At 33.6% G+C, this 13,625-nt stretch overlaps 1 protein-coding gene and 2 long non-coding RNA genes across 4 annotated transcripts in view; 1 reads left to right on the forward strand and 2 right to left on the reverse strand.

Moving 5' to 3' along the window:
* The window catches only part of LOC139817997 (nuclear exosome regulator NRDE2), a 65,353-nt gene extending 61,177 nt beyond the window's left edge, over positions 1-4,176 (forward strand). Inside the window, exons 1-10 of one of the 2 annotated variants that reach the window (XM_071786381.1) lie at positions 333-473; positions 565-764; positions 873-1,236; positions 1,323-1,469; positions 1,739-2,007; positions 2,155-2,483; positions 2,560-3,100; positions 3,198-3,347; positions 3,455-3,630; positions 3,716-4,176. In XM_071786381.1, coding sequence (XP_071642482.1) covers positions 621-764; positions 873-1,236; positions 1,323-1,469; positions 1,739-2,007; positions 2,155-2,483; positions 2,560-3,100; positions 3,198-3,347; positions 3,455-3,630; positions 3,716-3,968 — 2,373 coding nt within the window. In that variant the 5' untranslated portion in view covers positions 333-473; positions 565-620 and the 3' untranslated portion in view covers positions 3,969-4,176. Of the gene's footprint in view, positions 1-126; positions 765-872; positions 1,237-1,322; positions 1,470-1,738; positions 2,008-2,154; positions 2,484-2,559; positions 3,101-3,197; positions 3,348-3,454; positions 3,631-3,715 lie in introns of those variants that run through there. The other variant, XM_071786380.1, reaches the window with a different exon arrangement.
* Positions 4,177-6,294: 2,118 nt separating this feature from the next.
* On the reverse strand, positions 6,295-8,620 carry LOC139818003 (uncharacterized). The gene is made up of 3 exons (XR_011733359.1): positions 7,524-8,620; positions 7,157-7,268; positions 6,295-6,865 (listed from the first exon to the last, which is right to left on the reverse strand). It is a non-coding gene; the product is annotated as an uncharacterized lncRNA (long non-coding RNA).
* Positions 8,621-10,673: 2,053 nt separating this feature from the next.
* On the reverse strand, positions 10,674-13,390 carry LOC139818004 (uncharacterized). Its single transcript, XR_011733360.1, has 3 exons — positions 12,227-13,390; positions 11,426-11,488; positions 10,674-10,707 (listed from the first exon to the last, which is right to left on the reverse strand). It is a non-coding gene; the product is annotated as an uncharacterized lncRNA (long non-coding RNA).
* Positions 13,391-13,625: the final 235 nt, after the last annotated feature.

Consider the following 13,625-nt stretch of genomic DNA (forward strand, 5'->3'; position numbering starts at 1 on the left):
TTTCAAAATTCGACCAATGTTTACATTGTGAAGTCAATTAAGTCAAAGACAAATATTGTAGTAATTTGTTGGTTTCTGCTTCGAGATTAATATATCTGATATTCGTGTTGTATGATTTAATTTCAGATAATATTTCCTCCAAGTGGTTATCAAATTCAAGCTTCCAAACGCAAGTCCCTAAAAGGGAGCCTCCTGATCCGTACTCCTCGTCGGATGAGTCTTTACATGAATCTTCGCTTAATGCGGAAAAACAAGTAATACCCGAAACAATCCCTCGGGATACGAAGATACATGCAAGACAGAAAGCTGACAAAGAGCAAAAAGTGGAAAAGAAAAGACGTACACATGACAGTAAACGATATAAGCCAGAGTATGAGCTGGATGTCAAGAATATATACTTTGAAGATAGACGTAGAGATAAGGGGAACAATAACATAAATACGTTTTGCCCCAGAGCGAGGCCATATTACGATGTTAGTGAAAAATATCTCGGTTACGTTAAGCGTAAACAAGCAAAAAAAGATCCATTTCACAGATATTACGTCAAAAATATTGATTCTGTAGAAACAGCGAAGAAGAAGGATACAGTTATCAAGAAGACAAAAGAGAAAGAGACTTCGATGATACAAGACGAGGAAGCAAGTGTATCTTCTTGGTGCAAGAATTTGGAAGAGGAACAAAAATCTAAAACTCGAGAATATAATGAACAACTAACAGAAAATCCGCATAATATTGAACTTTGGCTGCAATACGTCAACTTTCAGGTATTTAATAGAATATTTCTTGTACATTTTGATTATTAATAACATTGTCATTTTTAAATGTATGTTATACCAAGTTAAATTAATAATATTTTAGTATAAATGTTACAGGATACTCTGGCCTATTATCAAAGACACCAATTAGCTAAAGATGTGCATCAATCTACAGTATTGAAAAAGTTATCGATTGTTGAAAAAGCACTTGAGAAAAATACAGATTCTAAGGAATTATTAAAATTAAAGCTACGTTTTATGACAGAATTAACACCATCTGATGAATTATCGAATCAATTGGAAGCATTAGTTAATAAAGATTCAGGAAATATTATATTATGGCAGCATTTTATCATGGTCACTCAAGGTTCGGTGGCGATGTGTACTGTACCAAGAGTGTTGGATTTGTATTCAAAGTGTTTCTGCGTTCTGAGACAGCGCGCCAGAACAAATCCTTCTGTCTACGATACACAGTTGCTGTGTAAGTAGGCGTCTCACCGATACTTTTATTTTATTATATATTTTTTTCATATCTAATTAATTTTTTATGTATTATGTTTTATCTAGATATGCTGTATCAATGTTTAACTTTCCTGAGGCATACAGGATTATGGGAACAAATGTGGGAAACAATACGTTTAAATCTGAATTTGAACCTGAATTTGAACAGAACTAGTTTATCCTTTCGAGGATCTATAGATGAAAAAAAATTAAGTAAGTACATAAATTGTAAGTTACAGTAAAAGGCTTTTATTAAGCACGGATTATTCAAATTGCAGATGAAACAAGTGTTTCGAGTTATTTACTTATGCCAAATCATTACATAATAAATTAATGGTAATTATTCAGGAGGTAAATGTAATGAAAAATGCTATACATATTACGTATATAATATCTAATGAATTTTCATAAAAGCTTAATAGGAGTCTTGTGATACTACTGAATATACTATTATTGATAATAATAATAATAATAATTTCCAGTTGGAATGGAAGAAATGATATTAATGTCGCGACTACCACTAAATCAACTATGGCAAAGGACAGAGTCACTGAGAGAGAATTGTCATTGGATTAGCGTTAGTAGAGACGAATTGGAATTGGTTGGAGATTCTAGAAGATTTATTTTGCCAGAAGACGTAGCGGATTTTATACACCCAATTCTTTCTCGTAATTCAAACTTTCAAATGGCCATTTATTCTCTTTTGTGCTTAAAAGTACCACTTCTGCCTTGTCGAGACTGCTACATGAAAGTAAGTGAAATTATCTCATTCAAAAACTATAAATGTATCGCTTTATAATTACTTGCAAAGCATAGAATTACAAGAAATTATAAAACATTGAGATTATAAAATTGTGCAAATAGAAATCACGAAAAAGAATATTTTATATTTTTATAGGAATTATCATTGGAAAACTTTCATTGGGGAATAGAATCTTTAGAAGTGCTGCTTCCATTCATGTACCCTATGGTAGGTGAAATGGCTGGTCATGACCAAAGGAAGGAATTATTGAAGGATGTTCTTGAAGGACGTTTAACGTCAGGTCCTCAATATCTCAAGTTCCATCCGGCGCAGGAACCATACTTAGATTTTGTACGCAAGATATTTCATACAATCGCGGAAAGTCTGTCTTCGCTGCAACGGACAAGTATATATGTCTGGTGGTTGCGATTAGAAAGACTATTGGTTTCTCTCAGCAAAGACGAGCCTTTAAAGCATGATAACAAGTAAGATCCATGTTTACTACTAAGATTTAATAGTTTTTATTTCACATGCGAGATTAATCAAGTTTTTTCATTACAGAGGAAAGAAATTAAGGGCAACATTGAAGGAATTTTTGAAAAAGAATGAAAATAGAAATAACTTGTATTTCTATAAGGAATATGCCCTAATAGAATTGGAGATGGGCAGATTCAGCAACTGCATGAACATTCTTGAGACTGCCATTCAGTCTCAAGGGACATGTCCATCTGCGATTACTGATATGTGTGAAAGGGCAGCGCTTTTTAACGTATATAGAACGTTCATCGAAACCTTGCTTGATATTAGAACATATAACGAGTCGCACAGACAATGGATACTAAAAGTCTTTGGTCAAATGGTATCTAGCAAAAACGAAAATCAAGAATCACTGATTGAAGAGTATTTACATTCGTGTGTACAAGATTTTCTGCAAGTCCCTTCTAATGAGAAGGAAAAGGATACCTTTTTTCTGTCGAACTTAGAATGCGACGCGATTGTATGCTATGCATATTTCCTGTATATTAAAGATGACGATATTCAAACTGTTGTCAACATATTGAAGAGTTGTATTGATCATTCCAAAGATTATCCTTACTTGCAGGTACCAATTTAATATTCTATGAACGACTATAAATTGTTACTAACAGGTAAATTTAAATTAAAAGAATTATGTGCAAACAATTTTAAAATTGTTACAGGAAATGTTGTACGAAAGTCAAATTGCAATCCTGCAATTGCATCATGAACGGACTCAGAGTATGCAGACTGTGTTAAAAGAAACTCTAAGCAAAACTTTAAATAGATATCCGAATAACTTTTATGCTTTATCTGTATTTGCTGGCATAGAGGTAAAAAGCACTAATTAATTGCACCAATGCTATATAATTAAATTAAAACAACTGCTATAGGATGTTTCTAAATTGATAATATAATCATAAAATGATTGTTGTTTCAGAGTGAATTGCCGACCTGGAGATTCAATAGTAGAAGCACTGAAATTGAACTGTGGCGTGCTATAGCGATGTGCTTGGCAGTTCGTAGACGTATTGGTCTTCTAATGAAACTTGATCATTCTGACGCAGTGAATGCCGCACTGAATAAGCTATTATCGTTTCATCTAACACTTTCCAGGTATAGAATAATTAAATTTGTCTAAGATGACAAATACTTAAATGCTATCATATTTATATGTTATATTACATAAAATTATTTTCAGGATACCATCGACCCAATGTTGTCCATTGCTATGGAGACTGTATATGCTCCTTTTGCGCGAACATAATTTATGCGAGAAAAAAGGAGAAGAGATTTATCATGAGAGCGTGACACAGTGTCCATGGGCAAGAAGCATTTACATAGACGCAGCTGAAGTAGCGCCTCAACTTCTCACTCAAATTCAAGATGTGATACGCGAGAAAGAATTAAGAATGCACGTCACACCTGAGGAATTAGATATTCTTCGTGGATAATTTTCTGACATTCATAGAAGAAGATATAAAACTGTACGATGTTTCTTAATTTACGTTTTATTTTTTATGGTAATAGATTATAGAAGTATATCTAAATATAAATTTATGTTACATGCAGATTAAAAATACTTGAGAATAGCAAGTAAATGTAAATAAGCCATTTATTTATTTTGTAACGTATGTAAAATAAGAAATGTAGTAAAATATGTATACCTAATGCAATTTAATTCAGCCTCATAATATTTAAAAAAGTTCGAGTTCCGCATTGGTAGAAATAGATATTATAGAAATAAATTTAAATTCCTTAAAATTATAAAGTATATTAATTTCTTTTCGTCATCGAATCACCCCTCCCGCATTCCTATACCTATCCATATCCTTACCTACTCGATTTTTATCTAGTTTTTACCCGTTCCTACCTACCTACATGAATAATATTCCTACCTACCCGTGTCTTTGTGTGGTATACCTATATAGTTACGATCGCGATTACCCGAAATTAGAAAAGTACGCGCGAATTTGGTTTTAAATCGGAACCGTTTAGGAGTTTTATGGGGAATTTAATTTACGCAGGGAATTAATTCGGATTTAATTGAGATTTAATTCGAGACGGCATCTTTCCATCTCTGATTAAGTGCAATTGCACGTATACAAAAAAATCTTAGGCTTACTATTACATGTTATTTTTTACAAATTGATTGGTGTACCACCAACCTACCTTGATCCTAGAAATGCTCTTTCTGCTGCCGGCTAATCATCGCCGGCAATAAGCGTAAAGATTTTACGCTTTTGTACGATGCGCGAAACACGAACGCGTCGCGAAGAGGCCATAACAATAATTAAATCAATTAAATACGAAATTAACAATTAACATGTTAATTGCAATAACAATAATAATTTCATTAGTATATGAATTAATTTTGCATTTATACTTTACACGCGTTTATTCATAGCAATTAAAATATATTCAGTAAAATTAAAATAAATATCCGATTGGAAACAAATCTAAAGGACCCCGCAACGGTCATGGGGGGTTTTGGCTCCCAGTCAAATTTGACAATAATGTAAGATAATGTAGTTCATAACATGCTGATAAAAAGTGTCCATGGGCACCAAGCCCAAAAATGGACAGTTTCCGAGATATAAGGCATTAAAAGACTGGAACAATGGGTTCAGGTTTCGTGGCAGTTTGCCCACATTGCAAATTATAATATAATATAACTGTAATTCACAAGTCGGTTAGGAGTTATTTATTGTACTTTTCATACATTGCAAAAAAATAACACTAAACATAAGTAAATGATGCTGCTTGCATATAGGGTGCATAAGGTATTCGAGGAATGACATACATTTACGTTGGTTGATTATGGACTTGACTATGTGAAACACGCATATGTGCAGAAGTATATTCATCCAGCAATCAAGTAAAGGTGTTAGGAAAGCAGGCAGTCAGACTGTTGCAAAATGCCATTAAACTGAAACTGGAGAAAACCCTCATTTTTCCATCTTTAATGCCTTATATCTAGATAACGTCCATTTGGGCTTGTGCTAGGGACACTTTTATCCCATGTTATGAACACTACATTATCTACATTTTGTCAAATTTGACTGGGAGCCACAAAACCCCATGCCGTGCGGTCCTTTGAAAAAAATTTCGACAGCGTTTTAATTCAATCGCGATTATGAAATTTATATAAAACAGATTAAACTTTTAAATATATAAACTTTATAATATAACTAATAAAACTTTAATTTAAAAATAAATGATTGAAAATTACTAGACGCCAATAAAATCTAAGGCCCATATGCGTATTTTTATCGATTCGAACGATTCGTTGCTGAATCTCATCTTAAAAGCATGCAGAGATAAGAGATTCAGATGAATGACGTAAAATCCAAAAGGGATAATTGTTCCACACAATTAGAAATGATAAAAATATCTCTTTGTATTATGCAAATTATTAAAATTATTTTTTGTACAATATATTATTTTAAAATCATTTTTAAGTGATCTGATTAACTCTAAAATAATTACTTTAAAAAATCTATTTTATAACAAAATAGATATATATTGGATCTTACGTCATATTACTACTTTAACTGGTATAAAATCCAGTTATCAATCACTACATATGATTTAGTTACAACAGTTTAGGCTAAAGTCGTGCTAAAATTGTGTTAAAAAAGAAATAATAATTTATATAAGCATGTAACTTTACAAAAAAGCGAGATCAATAAATTTAATAAAATAAATTATGCAATATATATATATATATATATATATATATATATATATATATATATAGCTTTTTTGCACTAACTTATATAAAGTTTAACCCTGGATAAGTATTTAGGAAAGAGATAGATGAAAAAAGGAATAATATAGTGTTTGTTACATTTTTATAATACAATACTTGTAATAAACATTTTTCAATCTAAAATTCAACAAAATATGATACATTCGATTCTAATATTAAGTATTAATAAATAATATTTTATTATGTCCTCCATAAATTTTGTTATGGTATTCCCAATTTCCCGAAAAATTCTATCTTAATTTATACACATCGTATGCATACGAGTACATTCTCGTGTGCACATTAAATTAATAAATTATCCCTAATAAATATAACAATAAAGAAACGTCCAGCATTAAACTTATCCTAATCTGTTGTAACTGATCCATTTCAAGGCAACGGATGTATAGAATGCTACATACTTATATGTAAGATCTTTATATTGTTAACAATAAATTCCATACCTTTATCTAGATATATAGTATGTATATATTTAATAAGTTACCATACATCCGTTACCTCAATAAATATATTAATTCATTACTCACCGACACCGATGCGCAATAGCGGAATTATATCTGCCACGTAGCTACGTTGATTCTGTAACACATAAATATAAAATTTATATTAAAATGGTGTGTTTAAAAAACTCAATGTTTTAAAACATAATTCCTATGGCATTATGTTATATCAAACCTTTTATTTATCATTCAATTAGATATTTATTTAAATAATTATTTTCCTAAAATGATCTTTACAATAATGAGCTTTTATAAAACTTCAAATTACCACTTTCTTTCTAATTATTATTTCTAAATTATTGTGAAATAAAGTGATTCAAGAATAAACAGGATAAAAGTTGCTTTTACATCACAAATAAATAATATTTACCGCAAAGTTGTTCCGCTAGTGCCCGATGCCTCTCCCAGGCCTCCCCCTCTTCTCAGGCTGTCCTCTCGGGTTGTCAGCTCTCTCAATGCGACACTTTCCGCGTCGTTATCTTCTGTAACATATAAATAAATGATTTGATATTAAATAATTTTTACGCATCAAACTTCTTATTCAGCATTTAAAATTACACTTTTATTTAAATAATTATACATTTTCAGAAAGATATCTTTACAAAAATAAATTCTTATAAAATTTCAAATTACTTATTTTTTTCTAATTATTATTTCAAAATCATGACGAAATAAAACGACTCAAGTATAAGCAGAAATTAAAATTACTTTTACACAAAATAAAAAGTAATATTTACCACAATGTTGTTCCGCTGGCGCCCGATGCCTCTCCCAGGCCTCCTCCTCCTCTCAGGCTGTCCTCTCGGGTTGTTAGCTCCCTCGATGCTTGACACAACTCCACCGGCATCACACGTATACGCGGATAACTATATAATCGCGCAATATTTAATACGTCACTCCCGAAAACGTTACGTAACGACCGAGTTTGTTCGTTGAAAAATCACCCGCGATAACCGCGTTTATCTCGACGCGTTCAGAGCCGGAAAACTGACTCGATTTGCCCGATTAAGGACTTAGCCCCACGTGGCCAGTTGAAGTGTTCGACAGAGAGAAGAGAGATCCTCGAAAAGTAGAAAGCGAGCTCTCTACAATGAGGATCATCTCCCCTCGCCACCGACACGTCATGGTAGCACCCTTCCACGCACAGCGAAGTCAATTATCTGGGCAGTTCTTGTTATGCGATCCTGGCACCTTTCCGCACAGGACCACGCACGAGACAGCCGTCACGTCTGAGAACGTGGAAATTGACGCAGTTATATGCTAATTATTAAAAATCGATATTTTACGCGACGATCCCGAAACGCGAATTAACGCCGATTATTTCCGCGATAACTGCGTTATCTCGACGCGTTCAGAGCCGGACAACTGACTCGATTTGCCCGATTAAGGACTTAGCCCCACGTGGCCAGTTGAAGTGTTCGACAGAGAGAAGAGAGATCCTCGAAAAGTAGAAAGCGAGCTCTCTACAATGAGGATCATCTCCCCTCGCCACCGACACATCATGGTAGCACCCTTCCACGCACAGCGAAGTCAATTATCTGGGCAGTTCTTGTTATGCGATCCTGGCACCTTTCCGCACAGGACCACGCACAAGACAGCCGTCACGTCTGAGAACATGGAAATTGACGCAGTTATATGCTAATTATTAAAATCGCGCGATCCGCTTCCGGATAATACGACAACTTCGAACGGCACTCCCGAAAATGCGACGATTTTAATTGTCATATTCGAAAATTCAACGATTTCGAGCGGCACTCCCGAAAATGCGACGCAACGAACCGTTTATACAATCGGCGGCGATTGTGTTTAGTTGCCCTGTTGTTTGGTAAAAACGGAAATGTCTGTAAAAGATAAGATTACGCGTACGTTTAGGTCGGTACTCTACTTAGGTAGGGATACGCGTAGTAAGTATACGCGAGAATAAAAATATGCGAGAATGATGCTACAGTTGAAAGCGGATGAAATCCGCGTCGCGTGTGATTAATTTCGAGAGTATCGTGCAAGGTATGGCAAAGCCGCACGATTATTATATTCTTGTGATTACTTGTAATCACGTTTAATTGTAATCAAAGTTTCTTTGTTTTAGGAAACAGATGTGAGTGCCATGAAGAAATAGCAATGCGGAAAGAAGAAAAGAAAATCGAAGCCGAAGAAGCGGCCAGATGTAACAGATCGCGAGGTGAGCATTTTTATAATCTATTTTATTAATTGTTATCTGATGAAAATAATTATTTATTTGCGTAATATATCGTTTTCAGATCACTGTATAATGTAATAGTGTATTGAATGTTTAATACGTTGTCTAATAAATAAAATATTTGTTAGATTATATTTTGAGATTTTTTAAATATTTAATAAATTATGTATGACATGATTAATACAAATATACAGGGTGTCTTATTTTAATTGATCGCTCCCAAAAACCTTTTTTATTTGTAATTCTAGAAAGAAATCCTTCGGACGAAAGTTGTTTGGTTTGAAGGAAACATGATTCTTACGTAAGTTATGTTGTAGATGTCATCGTTTTCAAGGAATTTTAAAGAAAATTAATTTTTTAAATGAGACTTGATTTTTTCCTTAAAATAATAGTTATAGATCTCATCGAGACGTTTTTAAAACACTATAATAAAGTTCTTTTTTGTTAAAAATTTCCTGAGATATTTTAAATTTTATCATATTTTTAATATAAAATATGAAATATCTCGTAAAATAATAATTCACTTTTTGATGTCTTTACCTTGATACTTTTATACATAAAATAATGAAAGAACCCGATTGTTGTAAAGAAAAAACAGAAAAAATAATTTTAAAAAATTTGTTTGTATGTGTAAAAGCATTCAATTGTGTAAAATGGCAAATGTAAAAATTAATTTTTTTGTTCGCTTGCTTTCATTATTTTATGTTATGTACAAAAGTATCCAGGTAAAGTAATTAAAAAGTGAATACTTTACGAGATATTTCATATTTTATATTAAAAAACATTGTGACAAAATTTCAAATATCTCAGAAAATCTTTAATGAAAGAGAGCTTTATTGTAGTGTTTTGAAAACGTCTCGACGAGATCTAAAACTTTTATTTCAAGAGAAAAATCGTTTTATTTAAGAAATTAGTCGCCTTTAAAATTTCTTGAAAACGATGACATCTACAACATAACTTTTACGTAAGAATCATGTTCCCTTCAAACCAAACAACTTTCGTCCGAAGCATTTCTTTCTAGAATTACAAATAAGAAAGTTTTTGGGGGTGATTGATTAAAATGGGACACCCTTTTATAAAATATTTCTAAATAATTAAAATTTATAATAGTTTAAGTTATATTAGGATTAGATTTGTTTTCTTATCAAATTTTATGCAAGTTGATATCTAAATAAAGAAGCATTTTTATTAAGATGTTATTCTTATATTAGTTGAAATTATGAATAAAATGATACTTGCATGCAAAAGTTATTCTTCCATTTTTATTTTAGGTATGTTTTTTTTAATCTGTTCTCCAAATATTTGCTCAAAATTAAATATTTTATAATTTAATACAAGCAAGCAATATGTGTGTCTATAAATATCTTTTGAATATATGTATATGAAATAGAAGCATTATCTTTCTTATAAAAAAAGGGATCTATATTTATTTTAGACATTATTATTTTTATTTAAATATTTTTTTGTTACAGATTAATTTTGTACATATCTTTTCTGTTGTGAGATGCGAGTAAAAAAAGGGTTCAGATGGAAGAACCCGCGAAGAGGCTAAGGAGATTTAGGAAAAATATCGGGTGTTGTTGTAGTAACTTTGTGATGAGCATTATTGCTTACTTGCATAAAAATAGTCGTTTTATTTTGATGATAAATAATGTTTTTTTGTCACTCGCCGATTGACGGTGGGGTGTGGAAATGTCAGCTACGTATTATCAGCTAAGATGGTTCTGTAACATATAAGTATAAGGTTCAAATTAAAACGGAGGTCAAAATAATTAAATAATAGACTGAATCTTTTAACTAAAAAAAAGTATGTCAAAGAGTAAAGTTTTTCTTTCCTAGACAATAGATCTCAAACAATAAAAAAAAATACATCTAAAGTTATATCTTACAATTAATAAAGGTAAATAATTACATAGATATCAAAAGGATTATGGAAATAATTGATTCTTGGTTACATTAAAGTTGCTGAAATAAATGAAAAAAGAATAAAAATTAATTATTGCATTGAAAATAAAATATTGACATTTTAAAAATATAATGCTTTTCTACAGATTTCTTTCTCACAAAAAAAATTAATACAGGATATTTATAAATGCGAAATAAAAATAAAGAATTGTTTTTAGATAGAAAATAAATTATTAAATGAGTTAGGCATGTGTTTCATTTAATCTCTTCCCCAAATATTCATCTGAGATTATAAATATTTTATTCCACATATATATCTAGAAATATTTTTTCGAATATGTGTATATAAAAAATAGAAGTATTATCTTATATAAAAACAAGAAATATGTATCTCAACTCACTCAGTAACGTTAAATATGTATTGAATTTCAGTAAAGTATATTTATTATATATATATATGTATAACGATATGTATATATAACGATAGATATTGCAATAAATATTAAATGCAGAATTAATGCATGTTATACCACTTACCACTTAAATAAGTCGCGACGCCACTCGTTCCGCAGCCGACTCGTCTCGCATGCCCGTCGCGATCTGGAAATGAAAGAGGAGCGTACTTAATTAACATATAGCAAAGGCACTTCGTCTCCCGCATGATCAACTTCTCGCACCGAAAACCCCGCAGCGTCACTTTCGCGGTTGTCCGCGCGACGCGCCTTTTCGGCCGAACAAGTATCGCGCAATACGTATTTTTAAGAAATATCTACACCCGAGCGCTGAATCGATACTACGCGATGGGTGCTGCGTTAAATAATTCATGCAAGATTAAGAAAGCTTGCTCTTACCAATTAAACAATAACTGTCGCGACGCCACTCGTTTCGCAGCCGATCCGTCTCGTGCCTGTCGCGATCTGGAAATGAAAGGGGAGCGTAATTAATATGGCGTCGTCTCCCGCGCGATCAACTTCTCGCACCGAAAACGCTGCGCGCCGCGCACCGCGCGGCGTCACTACGCGTTTCGCTCCTAACTTCGCGATTATGCATTTTTCGTACTGCGAGGAGAAAATATTATATGCTCGCCTTCTTTATAACAATTGTGATTTTGTACTCAAGCGAATAGGCGAATTAATATTTTTGGCAGCTATCCTCGATATTCGCGACAGATGGAAAATACGATCGTCCGCGATTGTCCGCGCGGCGCACCTGCGACCGAACAAGTACCGTGAAACACTTATATTTGAGAAATATCTATACACCCGAGCGCTGAATCGATACTACGCGATAAGTGCTGCGTTAAATAACGCATGCAAGATTAATCAACCTTAATCTTACCGATTAAACAACTCTCGCGACGCCACTCGTTTCGGAGCCGGTCTTTTCCGTGCCTGCCGCGATCTGGAAATGAAGGAGAACGTCATCAATATGGCGGAAACCGGAAACGCGTCATCCGTCATCCCCCGCGCGGGAAACTTCTCGCGCCAAATACACCGCGGTCGCCGCGTCACTACGCGCTTAACTTCACGCTCATGAATTTTCCGAACTTCGAGTAGGAAATATTATATGCTATTATATGCTTTTATTACGATTGTTTTGCCGTCTAGCACTTAGGCGTATTAATATACTCTTTTGGGAGATATCCGCGATATTCGCAACATTCGAAAATACGATCATTGCACTCTCGCTTGTCCGCGCGATACGTCTCGGCCGTTTACAAGTAGTAGGCCAGTCAAATTAGACATTGAGGTCGAAAGTGATGCGAACTTTTTTATTCCTTTTTAGGCGTGTAGAGGGTGTTTAGAAAAGCTTATTTCTGAGTTGTCGGGGTATTTGACCCAGAGCTTTTTGAGGGGGGGGGAGGGAAAACCAAAATTTTCGCGGTTTTTTGCATTTATCTCGTTTCGATTAATAGATAGCACTTTTTCGCTCGTGAGAAAGTTGTAGGGCTTGAAAAAACGAAGAAAATGAGCGGTGATTTGTTCCGATTCGTCAAAAATTGAGCCCAAGGGAGCCTCCGGAAGTCGCGCGTGTCGAGCCGAGTGTTCGGAACTCGGCGCGTTTTTCGCTTCTGTCTCTTTTCTGATAAATGCAATCGAAAAATGACTACTATGAAACTTGTAGAGGATGAAAATACCTACCATTTGCCGCATATTACATCGAAATTCATTGAATTTTTGGGGTCTTCAATTTTTGGAGGTTCGCCCAGGGGGGGGGCTCAATTTTTTACGAATCGGAACGAGTCACCGCTCATTTTCTTCGTTTTTTCAAGCCCTACAACTTTCTCACGAGCAAAAAAGTGCTATCTATTAATCGAAACGAGATAAATGCAAAAAACCGCGAAAATTTTGGTTTTCTCTCCCCCCCTCAAAAAGCTCTGGGTCAAATACCCCGACAACTCAGAAATAAGCTTGTCTAAACACCCCCTACACGCCTAAAAAGAAATAATAAAAAAGTTCGCATCACTTTCGAGCAAAGGCCTTTTTTTGTCTAATTTGACTGGCCTATAGGCGAAATACGCACAGTACAATACAATAAGTAATTGAGTTTATTAATACGCGAAATTATATTATGTAAAATTACATTTTTAATAAATAATCAATATATCATGCTTTTCAGGTATTTACACATACATATAACACCACTACATTTGCAAATGTAGTGCGGACGCGCACCAGAATGATATGTTTTATCGGCAGTGATCGGAAAATGAACGTGGCTACGTAGTACCAGTTTC

This window comes from Temnothorax longispinosus, chromosome 8 (genome assembly GCF_030848805.1).
Source record: "Temnothorax longispinosus isolate EJ_2023e chromosome 8, Tlon_JGU_v1, whole genome shotgun sequence".
In the NCBI taxonomy this organism is placed as follows: Eukaryota; Metazoa; Arthropoda; class Insecta; order Hymenoptera; family Formicidae; genus Temnothorax; species Temnothorax longispinosus.